Below are 17,209 nucleotides of genomic sequence, written 5' to 3'. Positions count from 1 at the left end.
TCTAAAGTTCCCACTTTCGAGTTCAACTCTAGATTCATAGATAGTATTTCACTGTTAGCTACTCAGCAAAATAATTAAAATCAGAATTAAATAAACAATCCAATATGACAAACCAACTTCGTCGAATTAAACGTCAAACAACAACTTTCATGTTTCACCCATGGCCCCAGAATAATGGGTTTTAGCTACTCATACTAATATTTAACACAATAGGGTTCAATTTCATCACAAATAGCAAAAATAGAGAGAAGAAAACAAGAACTTGATGGTCAAATCTCCTCCTTGCCTCTTGCCTCTTGATACCTTGCACTAGCCTATGAAAAACTTGATAAATTAACCTTGGGCGAGCTTGAGTTTATATAGGTCAAGTGAGGTTTCCTCCAGATTTCCAATTTTGCCCCTAAATAATCCTTCCCGGAAATTGGACTAGCGCGGCCGCGCACCTGGGCGCGCATCTGACCGCGCTAGTTGGTAAACATTCTGTCTTTGGGCGCGCTACTTTTAGCGCGGGCGCGCACCTGGGCGCGCTAGCCCAGGTCTTCCAACTTTTGATTTTCTTCCTCGTCTTCGTGCGTACTCAGCTCCGAGGGGTCGTTTTTGCTCTAAAATCGTTCCAATCACATTCCTAATGCCTCACATAGGCTCCTCGTCCTGCAATATGTAAAAATCACAATTAGAGCCCATTTTTAATCAATTAACCACATTATAACATCGGAACATAATCAAGTGGGAGCATAAACAATCGCTAAATCACCTATATTCAGCCTATTATCATGGATTAATTAATTTTCTTATCGGGTAAACCGTTAACCCGTTAAGAATTTTTATATTTACACTTTTACTCTATGTATATAAAATACTATTGAAATCCTAAATGACTAAATTCCTAATTTCTATTTTCTAATTCTCAATTGTCTGCAGCCACCAGAGGAGAGAAGTCGTCTGTCTCGTCTCTCTGAACTGAGAATTGAGAAGTCGAAAAATCGAAATCTGAATGATTAATACGTGTATGTCTGTATGAGTAGTCTTGATGGTATTAAAAATTTGGTTAACACGTATATGACAGTATGAGTAGTCTTGAAGACTTTTCAATTCAAAAATAACATTTGGTTAGATCTTAGATGGTATTAAAAGATTTGAAACTGTTTGGTATTGATTAAATGATTGTTCAAAAAATTTCTATTTAGTTTAGTCAATAAGCTGCCCGATAACTGTTAATCCGATATCAATCCGCCCGTTATCTTATTGGATGGCTAGTGGATTACTACATATATAATCGATAACTATTAAGTATTAAACCAAATTATCCGCCCATAAGCACCCTGGTACTTAACATGTTAAAAAGTGAAATTGCTTGTGTGGGGTGGGGTTGGGTGGGGTGGGGGGTTTCATCACTCAGTTGGCAAGATTGAACTTTTGCATTGTAGTTTTCGTCAGCAGAGGAAAATGGAAGGCGGTGCTCTTCTGAGAACTCTAAATCCTTTCAAAATCAGAGCCAAGTTTTATGGGGCCTTCACTGTTCGATGCTCTTCCTTTTCTTCCGGTTCGTTATAATGGTTCATTTCTCTTTCTTTTTATGCTTTAATTCCCAATACACTTAGAAAATGCATATGTTTATACCAATTTCGCATCAATTAACTGAGTGTGCAGTGAATAGTGTAATTATAAGGTTGAATTTTGTTGGTGGGGGCAGGGAAAGAAATGGGGAAGAGAGCATACGATGGACTGCTTTTGGATGCAGCAAATACACTTTTGCAATTGACAAATCCAGTTGAAGAGACTTATGCTTCCATTGGCAAGAAATACGGTTTGTTGGTTCCTTCCTTTTTCTATTGTATTCCATCTCCCCAAACACCAAATGAAGAATATGTGTGTGTGTGTGTGTGGTTTAAGGTTAGCGTTGAGCTGTTCTGAATTTATGAATTCTGACTTATTTTTTATAGCTCAAGCTCAAATTCAGAAGTGCATGTGCTGCATTTTTCTTGAGACTATTTATTGCAGTTTGTACTTGCTTAAACTGCAACTAGCCATGATAATACAACTCTAAGAGGTTTAAGGAAACTTCTATTACTAGGTTCTATGCTGCTAGAAGAGGAGATATATTTTTACTGTAGCTATCTTTATATCCAATTAATATTTTAGCAGAGCCTGGCTTGGCATTTAGCCCGGGGCGGATGCACATTTATCGAAGCGGTATTACTTGACACCGCTTTGTCGATTTTTTTTACTAAATATATGTATTAATACAGTGAGGAAGCGCATAAATAAGATAAAATGACACCACTTGACATAAATTGTCTCTTGGCGCATTGATTATGTGCTTGATTTTGCTCTTGGAGGTGAGAGGTTCAAACTTCAACTAGCACATCTTTTTTGCAAATATTTGAGAGAATCTATGTGGTTAAAAATTGTGATGAAGTAAAATTTAATTCAGGACTTTTTCTAACTTAAGACTCAACAAAACCAATAGACTAAAGCTATTTCTTGTCTAGTAGTATGATAATTAACGTATTCTTTTATAAATTTCGACACCGCTTACAAAAATTACTGCGTACGCCCCTGCATTTAGCTAAATATCAACTATACGCTAATTGATCAAGCAACTAGTACTTGGAATTCACTAGTAGTATCTAGATGAAGTCCTATTTTTGGTGTAGCATAAAACAACAGAAACTGCAGGAACCAGCTTTAGAATAGTTACTTCTGATAAGAAGTGAGGCTTAAATGTGTGATTTCAGCCCTTTCTTCAAGCAAACATTGTCAACTAGTGCAGAAAAAGGTTGAGAGCAGACTACTATGTCTATTTTTCTTCCGAGAGATTGCTAAAGTATTTTATCCAATTATAGGGCTGATAACTACTCCAGCTGAAATAAAGCAAGGTTTCAAAAGAGCTTTTGCTGCTCCATGGCCAGAAAAGCTACGTTATCAGGTCATTATGCCAATGTCACTCCATTGTGTTTCATGCTCGTTTGTCACATGGAAAACCAGCATATATTTTAGCTGGTCTTATCTTTTTATCTCAAAACTAAACTTTAATTTTATATTCTCGTGTTAGATATGTTTTGTTCTTGGTGATACCCCTCTTGGGGTGGGGTTGGAGGTTGGGGGGTGGAGATGAGGGCCTTCCTCTCGCTGATCTCCCCCCATGCAAATATTAGCAACCCATTTCAGCTTGTAATGAATTGATTCTTCCATATAGCATTCTAGAAATAATTAGCCAAAGAAAGTGATAATTAGGAAATCAAGTAATTTGACATTTTCACAGAGGACCTTAAATACGAAAATTATTCAGGTATCCTTACAAAGATGAATGAATTCTTGGTATACTACTTATTTATGGAAAATGTCCTGTTGATATGTACTTTATAAGTGTGTTCTGCATATTCTGTATGAGCAGGGTGACCTATTGAGTGAATTATTTGGTATTTCTTTTTGAAGCAAAAAAGTTGTGGCCATTGAACCTCCATTGTCTCTCACTCATTCAGAAAATTCTAGTTGAATGTCCAGCCACTAAAGTATTAAAAGATACCTAAAATTGTCGGTTAAAAAGTTCATATTTTCATCACAGATTACTGTTCCTTTGGCAATATCAATCAACTGAAGATTAAGTACAATTGACAGGATGATGGCCGACCTTTCTGGAAGCTTGTCGTTGCTGAAGCAACTGGTTGTAGAGATGATACTTACTTTGAAGAAGTATACCAGGTCATTTTATAAAACATATTATATAAATCGGAAGTTATCAATGACTGCTTTAGCTGAAGTTTTTGCTTTCACCAGCACTATGCAAGTGGTGAGGCGTGGCATCTTCCAGCTGGAGCCTATGACACCATATCAATTCTGAAACGTTCCGGAGGTCATCATGTATCTGCATTACTTTGCTTCTGATATAGATTTACTTATTGAACATTTCTCCCAATCCTTTCGTTTCTGAAGTACTGGACTTTGGACAGTCAAGCTGGCCGTAGTTTCCAACTTTGACACCCGGTTGACGAAGATATTGAAAGAGCTGAATGTGTTGGATCTGTAAGCATCAATACCTTCTTATACTTTTGCTCCTTGTTAAATAACGGTCTGAGTTTGAACTACTTTATGTCGGTAGTCAATTATATTACTTAGTTATGAATGCCAATAACTCATTTCAAATGCTTTTAAATTTTAGCCTTGAAAGAGTTGGAAAATGTTTTATAAATTTAAACCGATAAAGTTACAGAGCATTCTCATCTGTATGAAATGGCAGGGTCGACTCCTGCTTGAAATTTAGAAGTTGTTTCATTTATATGTTCTTTTGTGTTCTCTATCCATAGATTTGATGCTGTCATCATATCTTCAGAGGTTGGATATGAAAAACCAGATATAAGGATATTCAGAGCTGCTCTAGGTATGTGCATCAAAAACTAATATATCTTCAATAGCATGATGATAGAAGGCGTCTCTACTTTAGTTTTGTTTCTTTCTTTTCTGCGTTTGTTTAACTTTTTAATTGACTTTTTAACATCTCTCTTGTTCTGGTATGACCCTGAATTAGGCTTATCAAAACTATAATTTGATATTAACACATTTGTCAAATACACCTGAAATAGGCTATAAAAAAATTGACCTTATCATGTTTTGCGGTGTTGTAGATCAGATCTGTGTAGAAGCAATAAAAACTGTTCACGTTGGAGATGATGAAAAAGCTGACAAAGGAGGAGCAAATGCTGCTGGAATTGACTGCTGGTAATTTTTGAATGCCTTGCTTTATTCAAAATTTCACAATTTCTATAGCTAATATCTTGCGCGAAGAAAAAAGAAAGAGAAGAAACTAGTTTTAATGCTGTAGTTGCTGCATCAAAACCATCATTTTAACTGTTAAAATGATAATTGGTATTCAACAGCTAAAAGGTAGATAATTTATTACGAACATAATGATCACCCACAAGAAACAATATTTTGATGCTTCCCTCTACAAGTAATACTTGATTGTATTCAAGTTATATCTGCAGTTATGGAAACATCAGTGAGATATTAGTGACATTTATTAATAGGAGATACTGTTGAATACCAATTATCAGGAAAAGCATTTAAAGAAAGTCTTCTGCTACTTTTTACCAATCATACAGAGACTGCGACCTTGTCATCTGGTTAAGAAATTTTCATTCACAAAATTATGCCTTTCAGGCTATGGGGTGTAGACGTGAAGTCATTTGTAGATATACAGAACCGCATTCTCACAATGGCATAGTTTTTTGGTTAGCGGCTCTGTCATTTGGATGGTAAGTGAAAGAACCTCTATTCCTTTTTCCTTTCATTTCCTTGTAAAACGGTATCTCTTCTTAATAAATGTCACTAATATCTCACTGTTGTTTTAATAACTGGCAGATAGAACTAGACTACAATCAATTATTACTTGTAGACGGAAGCATCAAAAGATTGCTGTTTGTGATCATTATATTCTTCATCAATCATCCATCTTTCAATTCCAAAGTATAAAGTTAAGCTGCAGCGGCTTTTAATAAGCTTCATGCTCGGAGTTCTGCATAGTGATTCAGTAATCAGCTGCATTCCATTATAATAATAAAACCCCATATGAGATGCTACTTCCTCCAGATCTCCACAAAGGCAGAGGGCAAGATTATTCAAAAATGTATCCCTTTGACGAAATGATTCACTAATCAATCTGAAAAGTCACCCCAATATTAGTTCGTTTGGAATTTCACAGCTCTGCATAGCCTATTTTGGCTCAACTTCTCTCCCTACAAAACTTGAGATAATAATCAAATTTGCTTTGATCTAATATTCCAAAGCTAGTATGAAACTATTCTGTTTTAGTTTTACAAGGTTGATGTTTGGTTGTTGTCTGGCTAAATTTGTGTGCAATTCAGGATTCATTCAATCCTAGTTTGGCAAATCAAGTTCTATTATTTACTAGTACCATTGACAAACATGAAGTAGCTAATCTACTATTAGGCCTCCTTTACAAGTCATGTGGAAGCACTCCTCAACTTGTGTTTGCATATCTAGTAGAAAGCCAGGGATGAAGTCACATAAAGAATGAGAAGTCTGTCTTAGTTAGTTGATAATACAAGAGTTCAAGTTCAGTGTGCTGGCGGCGTAAAAACTATTGATAAACATTTTATTTAATAGTTGGTTCTTAAGTTGTTCCACATTGGTCTTTTTATATGGTTTTGGGCAACTCTCTATCCTTAGGAGTTTGAGTTGATCCATGATTCATTTTAATATTTAGGTCCAATGTCCATTTTTTCACATTAGTATAATGCAATTAACCTGCCGTTACAGGTTAAACTATGTTGATAGCCTAACTCTTTTTACGCATATAACTAAATTCTATTTTTACCTTCCTATACCACATATGAAACCTTATTACCCTCAATGTTTAAGGTTTGAGTTAATTACGTTTCAGCATACCAAATTATCATTTATATACCATAATTCAAATCAGGGATATAATTAAGGGTGCATTTATATTAGGCATAATTATAGGACCGTATATTCCCACTTTCTCTTTCCTTTCATCTCAACTAAAATACAAATTCAAAATCTGAATTTATATTAGGCTAACCAGAATACACTCATTGAAGCTGAACCCTCGAGTGGATTTTTATGAACAATATTCAATCTTTTTCTTTCGATTAGAGCTGCAACGATCATAGTAGAAACAGAGTAGATCATTCCAATACCGATCCTTTGGAGAATACTAATGCCTCTTTCGTTTCCTGTTGCCCGTCTTAGGACAGGTACGAGGATTTTCTCATAGATAGTGACAGATATTATCATGCCAACAACTGCTAAGGCAAAAATTGAAGCAGGGGGAATCTCAAAATTGTGAATGATTTTCCGGTTCAGTTGCACGGCTTGTTTGATGAAAAATGTTGCTGCTTGTGCTACACAAATACCAAATGGTATAGTGGTTAGCCAAATGGGAGTAGTGTTGATCACTAGCTTCAATTCTTCTACATTGGTCACGGTTGTAAGTTTCCAAGGATTCTGCTGCTGCTGCTGTGATTATACCCGCTGACCACATTAATCTACAATTCATCTACAGAAAATAATGCATCTACAATTAGAATACAAATAATCTACAATTCATCTACAAAATATCTACAAACTGGGTATATTAAATTTTAATATCCCAATTCCCATTCGATTGTAGTTTAATTGGGATTTTCGACATAATTGTAGAAGATTTGTAGAAGTTTTAGTCTTCCCAATCTACAATTTATCTACAATTCTACAATTTATCTACAATTTCTGGAAATATGTCTTCTTCTTCTTCTTCTTCTTCGAGTTTCAATCTGAAATTCAGTCAAAACCAAGTCTAATCTTCACCAAAACTCCTCAAAATTGAGATATAAACTCCAAATCATATTTCCGATTATTTTCAACAACACCCAATCCAAACAAATAATGATTTTTGAAAACCCAAATTTGAGTTCAAAGCTTTCAAGCTTTTTAATGGCTATCAATGGTGGAAAATATATGGAAGAACAGATGAAGATGAAGTTGAAGAACAGAAATCTCCTTTCCGTTTCAAAATTACGCAGCTTTCAGATCTCCTTTACGTTTCAAATTTCGAATTTAATTTGGAATAAATCAATCCCAGATTTTGTGGCTGATTTTTCGCGCACAATAAATGGCAGATTCTGCCTAATAAATGATTGGTATATAAATTGTAGTTAAAGTGTGGACTGGGCGGGTAATATACAAACTATGCACATTTTTGGTAATAAGGTTTCAAATATGGTATAGTTAGGAAAAAATCCCTTCTATAAAATAACTAAATTCGTAGCCTCCCCTATCCTGTGAGACCGATCGCAATGAGTTTTTGGAGCCCCTTGCCTTTTAAGTATAGCCAAAATCCAGACATACATCAAATTTGGGACTTTAAGTTCTCGAGTAGATTCAGAGACGGATCTAGGAATTTGGGAGGATGGGTGCACTATTACGAAGCGGTGGATCCAGAATATAAATTTTAGGGATTCAACTTTTAGTTCTACTATTGCATCCATTATACTTTTGAAATTATAAGTTCAAATTTAATATTTATATATTAATTTTCTTACATCTATATCTGTATTCTTTACTCCCTATCGAAAATGTTAAAAATATATAACATTACTATACATGATTTAGGGATTGGGCATGGGTTCACGTGCCCCATGGAACCCCCCTAGATACGCCCGAGTAGATTGTCCATGAAAAAGAGCTTACGGAAAAAGTAGGGATATGGTAATGAACAAAACAAGAGAAGTGAGACATCTTTTGAAGAACTTTTGTAATGGCAAAAGAGAATCTGAGTTTACCAACGAAATAATATTATGAATGTTACTGTTAATACACAGACTCCTCCAAAGAAAAAAAGTATACTTGCATTCTGTTGCTTCCATATGGTCTCATTTTTTTTTTCTTTCAAGCCCAAAACATATACTCCCTCTATTTAAATTTATGTGGCATAGTTTGATTGGTAGAAACTTACGACAGAAAAAAGGACTTCCGAAACTTATGTTTTTAAATATGCCATGAAATTTCTGCGGCAATGAAAGCATTCTATTAAGAATAAAATAATAAAAGGCTTAAAGTTAATTGTTCCCAAACATACAAATAAATAGTGCCACATTAAACGGAATAGAGGGAGTAAAAATTCACATATTTTCTCTACGCGAAACCAGATAACCAATAACAAAAGAGCAGTGCTAGCTTATACCAAAGGAAAACATGAAGTTTAACAAAGGCCTGCACTAACAACTCAACCGAGACTAACCATGGCAGTTTAGCTCATAACATGGAGTTTTTTAGTGAGCGTTACGATACTTGTATCTTTCTCTCAGAGCAAATGCATATGCATGTAGCCAGCAGAAACAACTGCATTCATTGAAACTCAATTACTGCTGTAGATACTAAAAGACAGTAGGGAAAAGTTCCACTAAATCATATCAATTCTACCGAAGAAACTTAAGAAAGTCACTAATTATGACTTGCTCAAGTTCTACAAGACAAATACCCGTGAGACCATTTCTTATGCAAGGTAGCGATACAATCGTCTATCTGTATTATCCCTTTCCAAGAAATCTCTCTCGATAAGTGACTCAATCCGTTTCTTGATTTCCCCTGGATTTGCCAGGAAACGTGATTGCAATTGCTTTGTAACTTCAGTGATGATGTTGTTGTGATCTAATACCTTCCTGGATTTCATGATCCTCACAATAGCAGCTTCAATCTGGGGCTTTCTATCCTCTTCCACCCTTTGACGTGTCTCCTGCTTTTCAGGCTCGGATTCCTTCTGTGCAACTACAGTTCCTATCTTGACCTTGTAAAATTTGCTCGTAAATTTGTCATTGACAAGAAAGGCGTCGTCCTCCCCGATATCTTTACTCATGGGTTCTTTCCGGAGGACGTTCTTTCCCTTAACACATGCTAGGGACTGCAAGCACCTTTTCAAATCAGACGAAGGGATCTCAGTGGCCTGTTCAATCTCTTTGTACATTAGCCGATCAGCATTATTGAAAAGCATGAGGACACACATTTGGTAAGTAGAGACATTGAGCTCATGCTTCTGGCCCTTCCCAAATGTCGCTTTCAGATCAGCTGTGCCCATGTTTGTTTGCCAGGATAATCTTCGACCAGTGTGGGTCCCAAGGTATAACGACCGAAATTTCTCACACAGGGCTGACAATTCAGCTGGCAAATTGCATGTGATACTAGGTTGAGTAGGCCAAGATCCAGTCGTTAGAACCTGGACAACCAATGAGGGGCCATCACCCAATTCAGCACCATATGCTGCATGGAATCCTTGCATTGTGTCCTGAGAAGTTTTCATGTCGGTAAACATGCCCTCTAATTTGGAAGTGAACTGATAACCACATTCTGTCTTCAGCTTAACAATCAGACTTCTTTCAGCATCATCGGAAACTGTTTTTCCTGAAAGCAGTCGCTTTGCCAAGTGCTGTTTATAATACTTCTCAAACACATCTTTTTCTTGCAAGTAACGGAAGAGCATCATCACCTTGTCGAGAATAACTTCAACATCTTCCTCACTGACTCCTTTAAGGCCTTTTCGCAATTTTTCATCCACAAACAATGATATAAACTCGGGAGAACGGGGATTGAGGTTAATGAAGAATTCAAAAGATGAGTTTAAGGCATTTTGGAAAGTCTTGTCGTTGTTGAATGCCAAGATTATTACATTATCATATTTATCCTTCTCATTCAAGAGACACTGGACAAATTCGACAGGATCTTTCAGCTTCTCAGGATCAGTAACAAGCTGTTTTCCAATCTCTCTGATGTGAGAAGTCATTACATCTCTTATTGTTGCAAGACCATTAGGAACTCTACGAAATAAGTTGTACATTCTTCTCAAATCCTCATATTTATCATCAAGAAGCATATTCACCATACCTGAATTTTCCATATGGACAAGCCTAGGAATATGGTTTTCAATCATCTCTTTCTCCACAACATTAGTGAGCTTAGCTTCAGTCTTTGGATCCAAGTAGTGTGACACCCTCTCTATTTCCTCATTTAAACGTTTTTCAGCTTTCTTGAGGTAGTCTCCACAGTCGCAACATTCAATGAACCTCTGAGACTCGGCCCTGTAAAAATCAGCTGATACTTCAAGAAAAGGTTTTTCAAAGTCTTCCTGGTACACGGATGGTCCTAAATCCATTAGCATCTTAATTATATTTCTCATCAGTCCCCGGTTAATTACTTCCCCATCCCGTTCTTTGAGTATCAGTCCAAGAAGCGTACTCAGAAGTCTCATCTGAATCTTATTCGCATGTATTATGTTATCCCGCCAAAGATTCAGCCCAAGCTCATGAATAGGGATCTTATGGGTACTTGGAACGAAGGTCCTGTCCATGTACATCAGAATATCCCGTATCATTTGCAATGCCTTATTATGATCTGCCCATTGCCTATTCAGCTCTTCCAAGAATAAATCACCTTGGGCTGACTCTATGCATTTAGAGATCTCTTGTAGGTGGAAGGTAATTGTAGATACAAGTCCAGAATATAGCTTCTCACCAAATTTGTGTAATACCATATTATAAGCATTTCTGCATTGACAGAAGATATCCCAACATCAAGAATAGTATATTCAAGCATACAAAAACAAAGAGAGGAACTAAACAGTGTCGGAAACGAAAATGAAGAAAACGAGCAGGATGCAGCAAAGAAAGAGATCATTAAGATTGTAAAGGTTCATTACATGTCAATAACGACAAATACATAGACTAAACAGAGAGACAATGACAGGATATGGTAAGTGTTAAAAATTGGGCATTAAGAAATTCTACATCACCCTACGACATCTCAGAACTTCAGTCCAGAAGGAAGAATGAGGTGAGCAGTAAGAAGTTTGCACACGCCTCTGCTTGCCTCATGATTTCTCCATGAACAGAACCAACAGTCTTCCTCTTTCTTTACCCTAAAGTAACAAACTCCATAACCTCCAGTTTAAATATCTATCCAAATCACAGAACAAAGAAAGACAATGGAGCTGTGAATCACTGAACTTGCGCCCACTCGGAATGCATCTCTTCTGACAAGTTACTTCTACTCTAGGCATTGCTCCTACCAGATTTTGAATTCTAAAGTCGTGTAGCTTTTTGAGAGTCCTTTTTTACAAAAGCCTTTTGAGAAAGAGTCTAAAAATTAGATGCTGTGATTAATTGATAACCTGTTTGGACAATTTTTTTATATAAGGTGTTTGGACAATATTTTGTTGAAGTTGAAAAATGAGCATTTGAAGTTGAAGTTGAAGTTGAAAAAAGAGTATTTAGAAGTTGTTGTGTTCGGACATGAGTTTCACGTGGGAAAATGTAGAGGTTTCGTAGGTTAAAACCATTGTTTCACTTGAAATACTCCTTAAACGAGTTTTTCAACTTCAAATTCTCTATTTCATGTTGGAGCTGAAATAATGGACAAAATTGTAAAACAAACATTGATTTGCAAACAAAATTTCAGTGTTTGCAAATAATATGTATGTCTAAGTGCCCACTAAACCCATAAGAAATTTCCTTACTACCTCTTCTAGTAATACACATTGAATAACCTTTACAACTCTGATATTTTTTTTTCGTGGTGTCCGAGCCAGCTTGTGCACACTTCCTTCCCACTCCGATATTGTATATGGATTGTGAAGTTTTCCCCTTTTTTTCATAAGTAGCAGATGGATTGTGAGCTTAAGATCATGATACTTTAGTATCCTAAACTCCAAGCCCAATTGGTCTCATTCTAGGGACTAGTATACACTTAAATAAAATTTGATGAACCAAACGATTTTTAATCTTGTTTGGTATGCCAACTTAATGGAATTTGAATGAAATGAAAATAGTATAAATGGCTGAAATGCAAAAACTGCAAACCCTTTATATAGAAGAGGAATAGGCTGCGTACGATGTGGAGAGGAATAGATATAGGGAATGGATGGGGGATTTGTCGATGGTTATTTGGTAGGGATTCCGAGCAAAGAGTTAATGGAAAGACTGAGATAGAAAGGTCATGTCATAGTCTATTCCTGATTCCATCCTTTAATGGATTGAAGACTCTCCCCACTAGACAAAGGGATGAAAACTTCCTGTTTCCGCAAAATAGATTGGATCCTGAAATCGCAACTACTGAATCAAGGGTACTAATCATTTAGCTAATCATAGAAATGGAATTAAACAATGGAATCATATTTTATCTTGTGATCATTGGCTACTAAACAAGTTGTAGGATCATAACTTTTCCCCCCAAAATACAATATATTCTAAAGCACTTACCTGCTACCGTTGAGCAGTAATCAAACTTCTTTTCGCTTTTGAGTTTCTAAATCTAGGTACCTCACATGTAAGCAAAAGATCCATATAAGCTACTTACCTAGGTGCAGTGCTTGTCAAGATTAGGGTTAACGCCTTAACGGTGAGATATAGTACAGTGTTTTTTAAGCGAAAAGCACAACAAAAGACAAGGTCCATCAGGCTAGAAGTTAAAAGTGTGAAGTAACTTCTTTCAAGTGAAGCGTGCAACTTACAGAAAACTAAAAGAATACCAAACATATGAATTCAGTACTATAATAAACTTGCAATTAAAATACTCCCTGCATTTCAATCTATGTGCCTTACTTTCCTTCTAAGTTTGTTTCAAAAGGAATGTCATCTTTCTATATTTAGTAAGTTTTTAATTCCAACATTCCCATTTTACTTTTAGTGATACTCCATTATATGAATGACATGGCATGTTTAGAACAATAAGATTCAAAGGGTATTTTTGGTATATTTTTTATGAAGGGGAATTTTATAGATGGCATCCACAAGATGCAAGAAGTACAAAAGAGAGTACATAAAGGACAGTCAGCTATGAACAAAAAAGAGCTAAGCAAGAGCTAAAGAGCTGACAAAATCAAAAAAGTTAATAGGACAACCATTAGGAGCTAAATTGTGCCAACTATACAACCATAGAAGATATCTAGCCTTCGCATCAAAGCCCCCCCAAAAAAAGAGAGGATATTTTTGGTATATTATACAAATTTTAGTTTAAAACCACAAGATTTAAAATTTTCTTTACATTCTTACATCTTCGTGCCAAGTCAAAGTAAGACATATAAAATGAAAAACCAAAGGGAGTAACTAATTTCAGCATTCAATTTACGACAAGGCCAATATTAATTCAACTCCTCAGACTTGAGGTTCAAAGAGCCGAGCACTTCTTATTGAGAGTGCTTTGCATGTCATCGTTTGAAGCAGACACTTCTCTAAAGCGCATGCCTTCACCCGTAAAGAGATAACCCCTCGCTTCGCATCATTTAAATTACTTTATAAGGCCAATAATTTACTAGCAAAGTAGTGTTGGAACAACTTGGACTCGATTAGAGTAGAAACCTTTCAACAACTCCTTTTTATTATCACAATCAGTCCGGGAAGTAGGTCTTTTGACAAGATGTGCATCTTGGACGAAAAGAAAACATTGAATTATACAAGCTTATTACGAAAGTTGCCAAATATCCTTCTAATCAATTTTCACATGTTAGATCTAACACAACTCAAAAGATTCAATTACTTAGGCTTCTGTATGCTCAAATTATCTTTTGAATTAAAAAGACAAATGAGAAAATTTGCTTTGGTCGAATATCAAAGATTGGGTACAGTTTTAGAATCACTTAATGGGATTAAACAATGTTAGTATATATCCATCCTTTTTTTTATTTTGATAAGGTAAAGTAGTATATATCCATCTTTATAAATATTAAATCTTAACATATTTAGATATTAAAGACACAGAATTTATTGCATAGAAATTCTTAAATTACAGTTATCACAGATAGAAATTATTTGGATACATCTCCAACATGACCTGCAGATCTTAGTGATATAATGAAGATCTACATTGGGCAAAATATTAAGAGCAAAAGATGTGTAATCAAAATGTGTTGTGAGATCTGTAGCCGTTCCTAAAAAAACTTGACTTCTTGAATAATGACATATCAACCCAAATTAAATAGAATTCCAACATCCAACTAACTAGTAAATGATATTCTATATCTGCTAAAAAACACCTCTTTCAAATGGTCCATGTGATCAAATAAAAGAAAGATGAGCACTATGAAATAACGCAAATTACTGAACCTTTAGACATGCTACAAGAATGGTAAAGAGGAAAAGATACCGTTCACCAATTTTGATTCCAAAGACTCTTAAGTACTATGAGCATAATAACTACCTACACGCCGACAACATTTCAAAGGTGACGTATTTTACGATATGACACGTGCACATACACTGTAGTATAATGGACTTGTATGCAAGAGCAGCTATTAGACACATATGCAGTGTAACGCACTACTTATTACTTAATCAAGGTTCGGTATCATACCGTGATGATGAGAGCATGAAGAGTAGATAGAAAGGTTAACAAATCCTAGATTTCATGCAATCCACGCTATCTTAAATATAGACAAGATAACAAATAACCTTTCTATTAGGGACAAGCAAAGAGCCCAAACAAAATTAGAAATAGGCAAAAAATATCCAGATACCAATCAAGAAGACAAGCAAGCATTTCCCTGTTCATAGTTTCCTCACTACCTAATAATTTAGCTCATTGCAGTCATAGGGTAAGCATTTAATATATTTTATTGCCCTATGTCTGCAACAAACTAAATTAAATGAAACTATATATTATCTCCACATTCTTGGTCTTGAATAAACTTAAGCAACTAACAAGGGAAGGAAACTGAATATGCAGACTAGGTACTAGTCCTTCTTGATTTAACTAACCCGTGCATAATAATTCAACCTGATCAGTCAACTACGGATCAACGCCAAACTAGTTGGAGTTGGCTTTTTAATTCTCTCTAACCATTCCACTCTATTCACGACTAATTTATTCCAATAGGAAAGACACTAACCTGAGGTCCACATATAGTGCTTGCCTTTGTGGGCATCCCCAACTTATCCACAAATAGAGGATTTATTATAGTAAAAAGTAATATTTATATTCTAGCAGTCAAATTAAATAACTGCCTACTTTATCAGAGATTGTGATCATCTATTCATTGTTAGATAAACATGACTACGTCTCAGTCCGAAACAAGGTAGGGTCAGTTTTATGAATCCTCACTGACCTTGTTTTTCCATTTATGTAAGCTCAACTCATGTCATCATCATACCACATGAAAATAAAAAAGAAAAACAAGTTTTATATATATAAGAAATGATTTGGACCTGTAAAGTTCTTCAAAGCTGAGTCCACTAGCATTGTGATTGTAAATCTCATGAATGGCATGCTCCAGTATTTTCCAAGTCTTGTCTGCATATTTGGGATCAACCACTACCTTGTGCTTGAATGCCTCTATCTGAAAATTCCTCTTCTTCTGATTACTACTCATCCTATATATATCAATGTGTATCTAACCCCAAGAAAATAATATAACTAAACCTAACCCCCAGAAAATAATCCGAATAAAAAATGAGGTAAAACTTTCCTTTTTCCTGAACAATAGTACTATCAAGAAGAAGAAAAAAGGCTTTTTAAAATAAAGATTGAGACTTCAAATGAATAAATTAATCTATGAAGTGAGAAAATCAAGAAAATAGCTGGATTTAGAACTGATTATTTCAACCAAAAAATTGAGATTTTATACAACCACAAGATTAAGAAATCACTTCTAACGAAAGATCAATAAAGTTAGAGACACTAAATGAACAAAATCAAAGTAAAAGTGGGAAAAAAACAAGAAAACAGATTATAAGATTCAGAACTAATGTTTTATTGAAGGTTTTTTAAAAGAAAGGGAAGCAGGAAAATGGAGGAGTAGGGTTTTGAAAGAAGAATAAAAAGAGGAAGATTTAGTGATACGTAAAAGAAATCTCACCTAATTGGGTTTAAGATTTTAGGAGGAAAACTTGAAATAGAAGAAGAGGTATCTAGATTCATATAATAATAATAATGGGCTGCACTATTTTGCTTTATATATATTCATCTCAAATTATATATTATGCACTGAAAAAGAAAATTATAACACCCCTTCATGAACTTTAAAATCTTGAACAGTAAAAATAAAATAATTGTCATTAGAACTTTTGGAATGTCAAAAATGACTCTCAATAATTTTAAATAGAAAAAAGTTGCACATTAGGATGGTATAAATTAAATATTGGTATATGTTTTTTCTTTTCTTTAATTGTAATTAAAATTCAATATCTCGTATGTTTTATGAGAATTTTTTATTCTTAAAGTATTTATATTACTATGAATAAAATGTAATGTTTCATTCTAACGTGTTGCTTGTACCATTTTAGTTATAATATTTTTATTATAACTATTAAAATTCTATATATTATTTTATAATTAACACTTAACAACTTCATTGAAGATGATATTTCTATCTTCTCCATTTACTGCATTGACGTATTTAAAAAAAATAAAAAATTTATGAAGTATGATTTTATCATCGCTCCTTAAAAACTGGATTTTCTTGGTTTGTTTTTGAAACACACATTTTTGTCTCATAAAAATTCGATTACATTAGGGAAGAAAAAAGAAAGAAGATAATGAAAATCAAATTCGTACCTATTGTTTGGAAAATTCAGATTAATTATATAGTTTTGGATGTCGACAACTTACAACAGGATCAGAGTGGCGCAGCGGAAGCGTGGTGGGCCCATAACCCACAGGTCCCAGGATCGAAACCTGGCTCTGATATTTCATAAAATTTGGCGTTCAA

General features: G+C 35.0%; 2 protein-coding genes and 1 non-coding gene across 4 annotated transcripts; 2 read left to right on the top strand and 1 right to left on the bottom strand.

The window, feature by feature from the left end:
• Positions 1 to 1,375: 1,375 nt before the first annotated feature.
• LOC109207196 (haloacid dehalogenase-like hydrolase domain-containing protein 3) lies at positions 1,376 to 7,064 on the top strand. 2 transcript variants are annotated; one of them, XM_019370079.1, is made up of 10 exons: positions 1,376 to 1,543; positions 1,694 to 1,807; positions 2,847 to 2,929; positions 3,622 to 3,705; positions 3,781 to 3,856; positions 3,954 to 4,026; positions 4,308 to 4,381; positions 4,626 to 4,719; positions 5,161 to 5,255; positions 5,362 to 5,800. In XM_019370079.1, the coding sequence occupies exons 1-9, from the start codon at positions 1,447 to 1,449 to the stop codon at positions 5,222 to 5,224; spliced, it is 759 nt and encodes a 252-aa protein (XP_019225624.1). In that variant the 5' UTR covers positions 1,376 to 1,446; the 3' UTR covers positions 5,225 to 5,255; positions 5,362 to 5,800. The 2 variants fall into 2 exon arrangements, with proteins under 2 accessions (XP_019225624.1, XP_019225625.1); XM_019370080.1 differs by lacking the exons at positions 5,161 to 5,255; positions 5,362 to 5,800 and adding an exon at positions 6,738 to 7,064.
• A 1,532-nt stretch (positions 7,065 to 8,596) lies between these two features.
• Positions 8,597 to 16,466, bottom strand: LOC109207195 (cullin-3A-like). Its single transcript, XM_019370078.1, has 2 exons — positions 15,708 to 16,466; positions 8,597 to 11,057 (listed from the first exon to the last, which is right to left on the bottom strand). The coding sequence occupies exons 1-2, from the start codon at positions 15,869 to 15,871 to the stop codon at positions 9,017 to 9,019; spliced, it is 2,205 nt and encodes a 734-aa protein (XP_019225623.1). The 5' UTR covers positions 15,872 to 16,466; the 3' UTR covers positions 8,597 to 9,016.
• Positions 16,467 to 17,115: 649 nt separating this feature from the next.
• Positions 17,116 to 17,187, top strand: TRNAM-CAU. The gene has a single exon. It is a non-coding gene; the product is annotated as a tRNA-Met (tRNA).
• Positions 17,188 to 17,209: the final 22 nt, after the last annotated feature.

Source organism: Nicotiana attenuata, unplaced genomic scaffold, assembly GCF_001879085.1.
Source record: "Nicotiana attenuata strain UT unplaced genomic scaffold, NIATTr2, whole genome shotgun sequence".
Classification (NCBI taxonomy): Eukaryota; Viridiplantae; Streptophyta; class Magnoliopsida; order Solanales; family Solanaceae; genus Nicotiana; species Nicotiana attenuata.
Note: the sequence above shows the minus strand (reverse complement) of the source record. Positions and strands in the feature narration are given on the sequence as shown.

Coding starts and splice junctions, on each gene's coding strand:
- LOC109207196 (XM_019370079.1), top strand. CDS start 1,447: ATGGAAGGCGGTGCTCTTCTGAGAACTCTAAATCCTTTCAAAATCAGA. Junction 1,808..2,846: donor TTCCATTGGCAAGAAATACG/GTTTGTTGGTTC, acceptor ATCCAATTATAG/GGCTGATAACTACTCCAGCT. Junction 3,706..3,780: donor ACTTTGAAGAAGTATACCAG/GTCATTTTATAA, acceptor TGCTTTCACCAG/CACTATGCAAGTGGTGAGGC.
- LOC109207195 (XM_019370078.1), bottom strand. CDS start 15,871: ATGAGTAGTAATCAGAAGAAGAGGAATTTTCAGATAGAGGCATTCAAG. Junction 11,058..15,707: donor AGCTTTGAAGAACTTTACAG/GTCCAAATCATT, acceptor CTGTCAATGCAG/AAATGCTTATAATATGGTAT.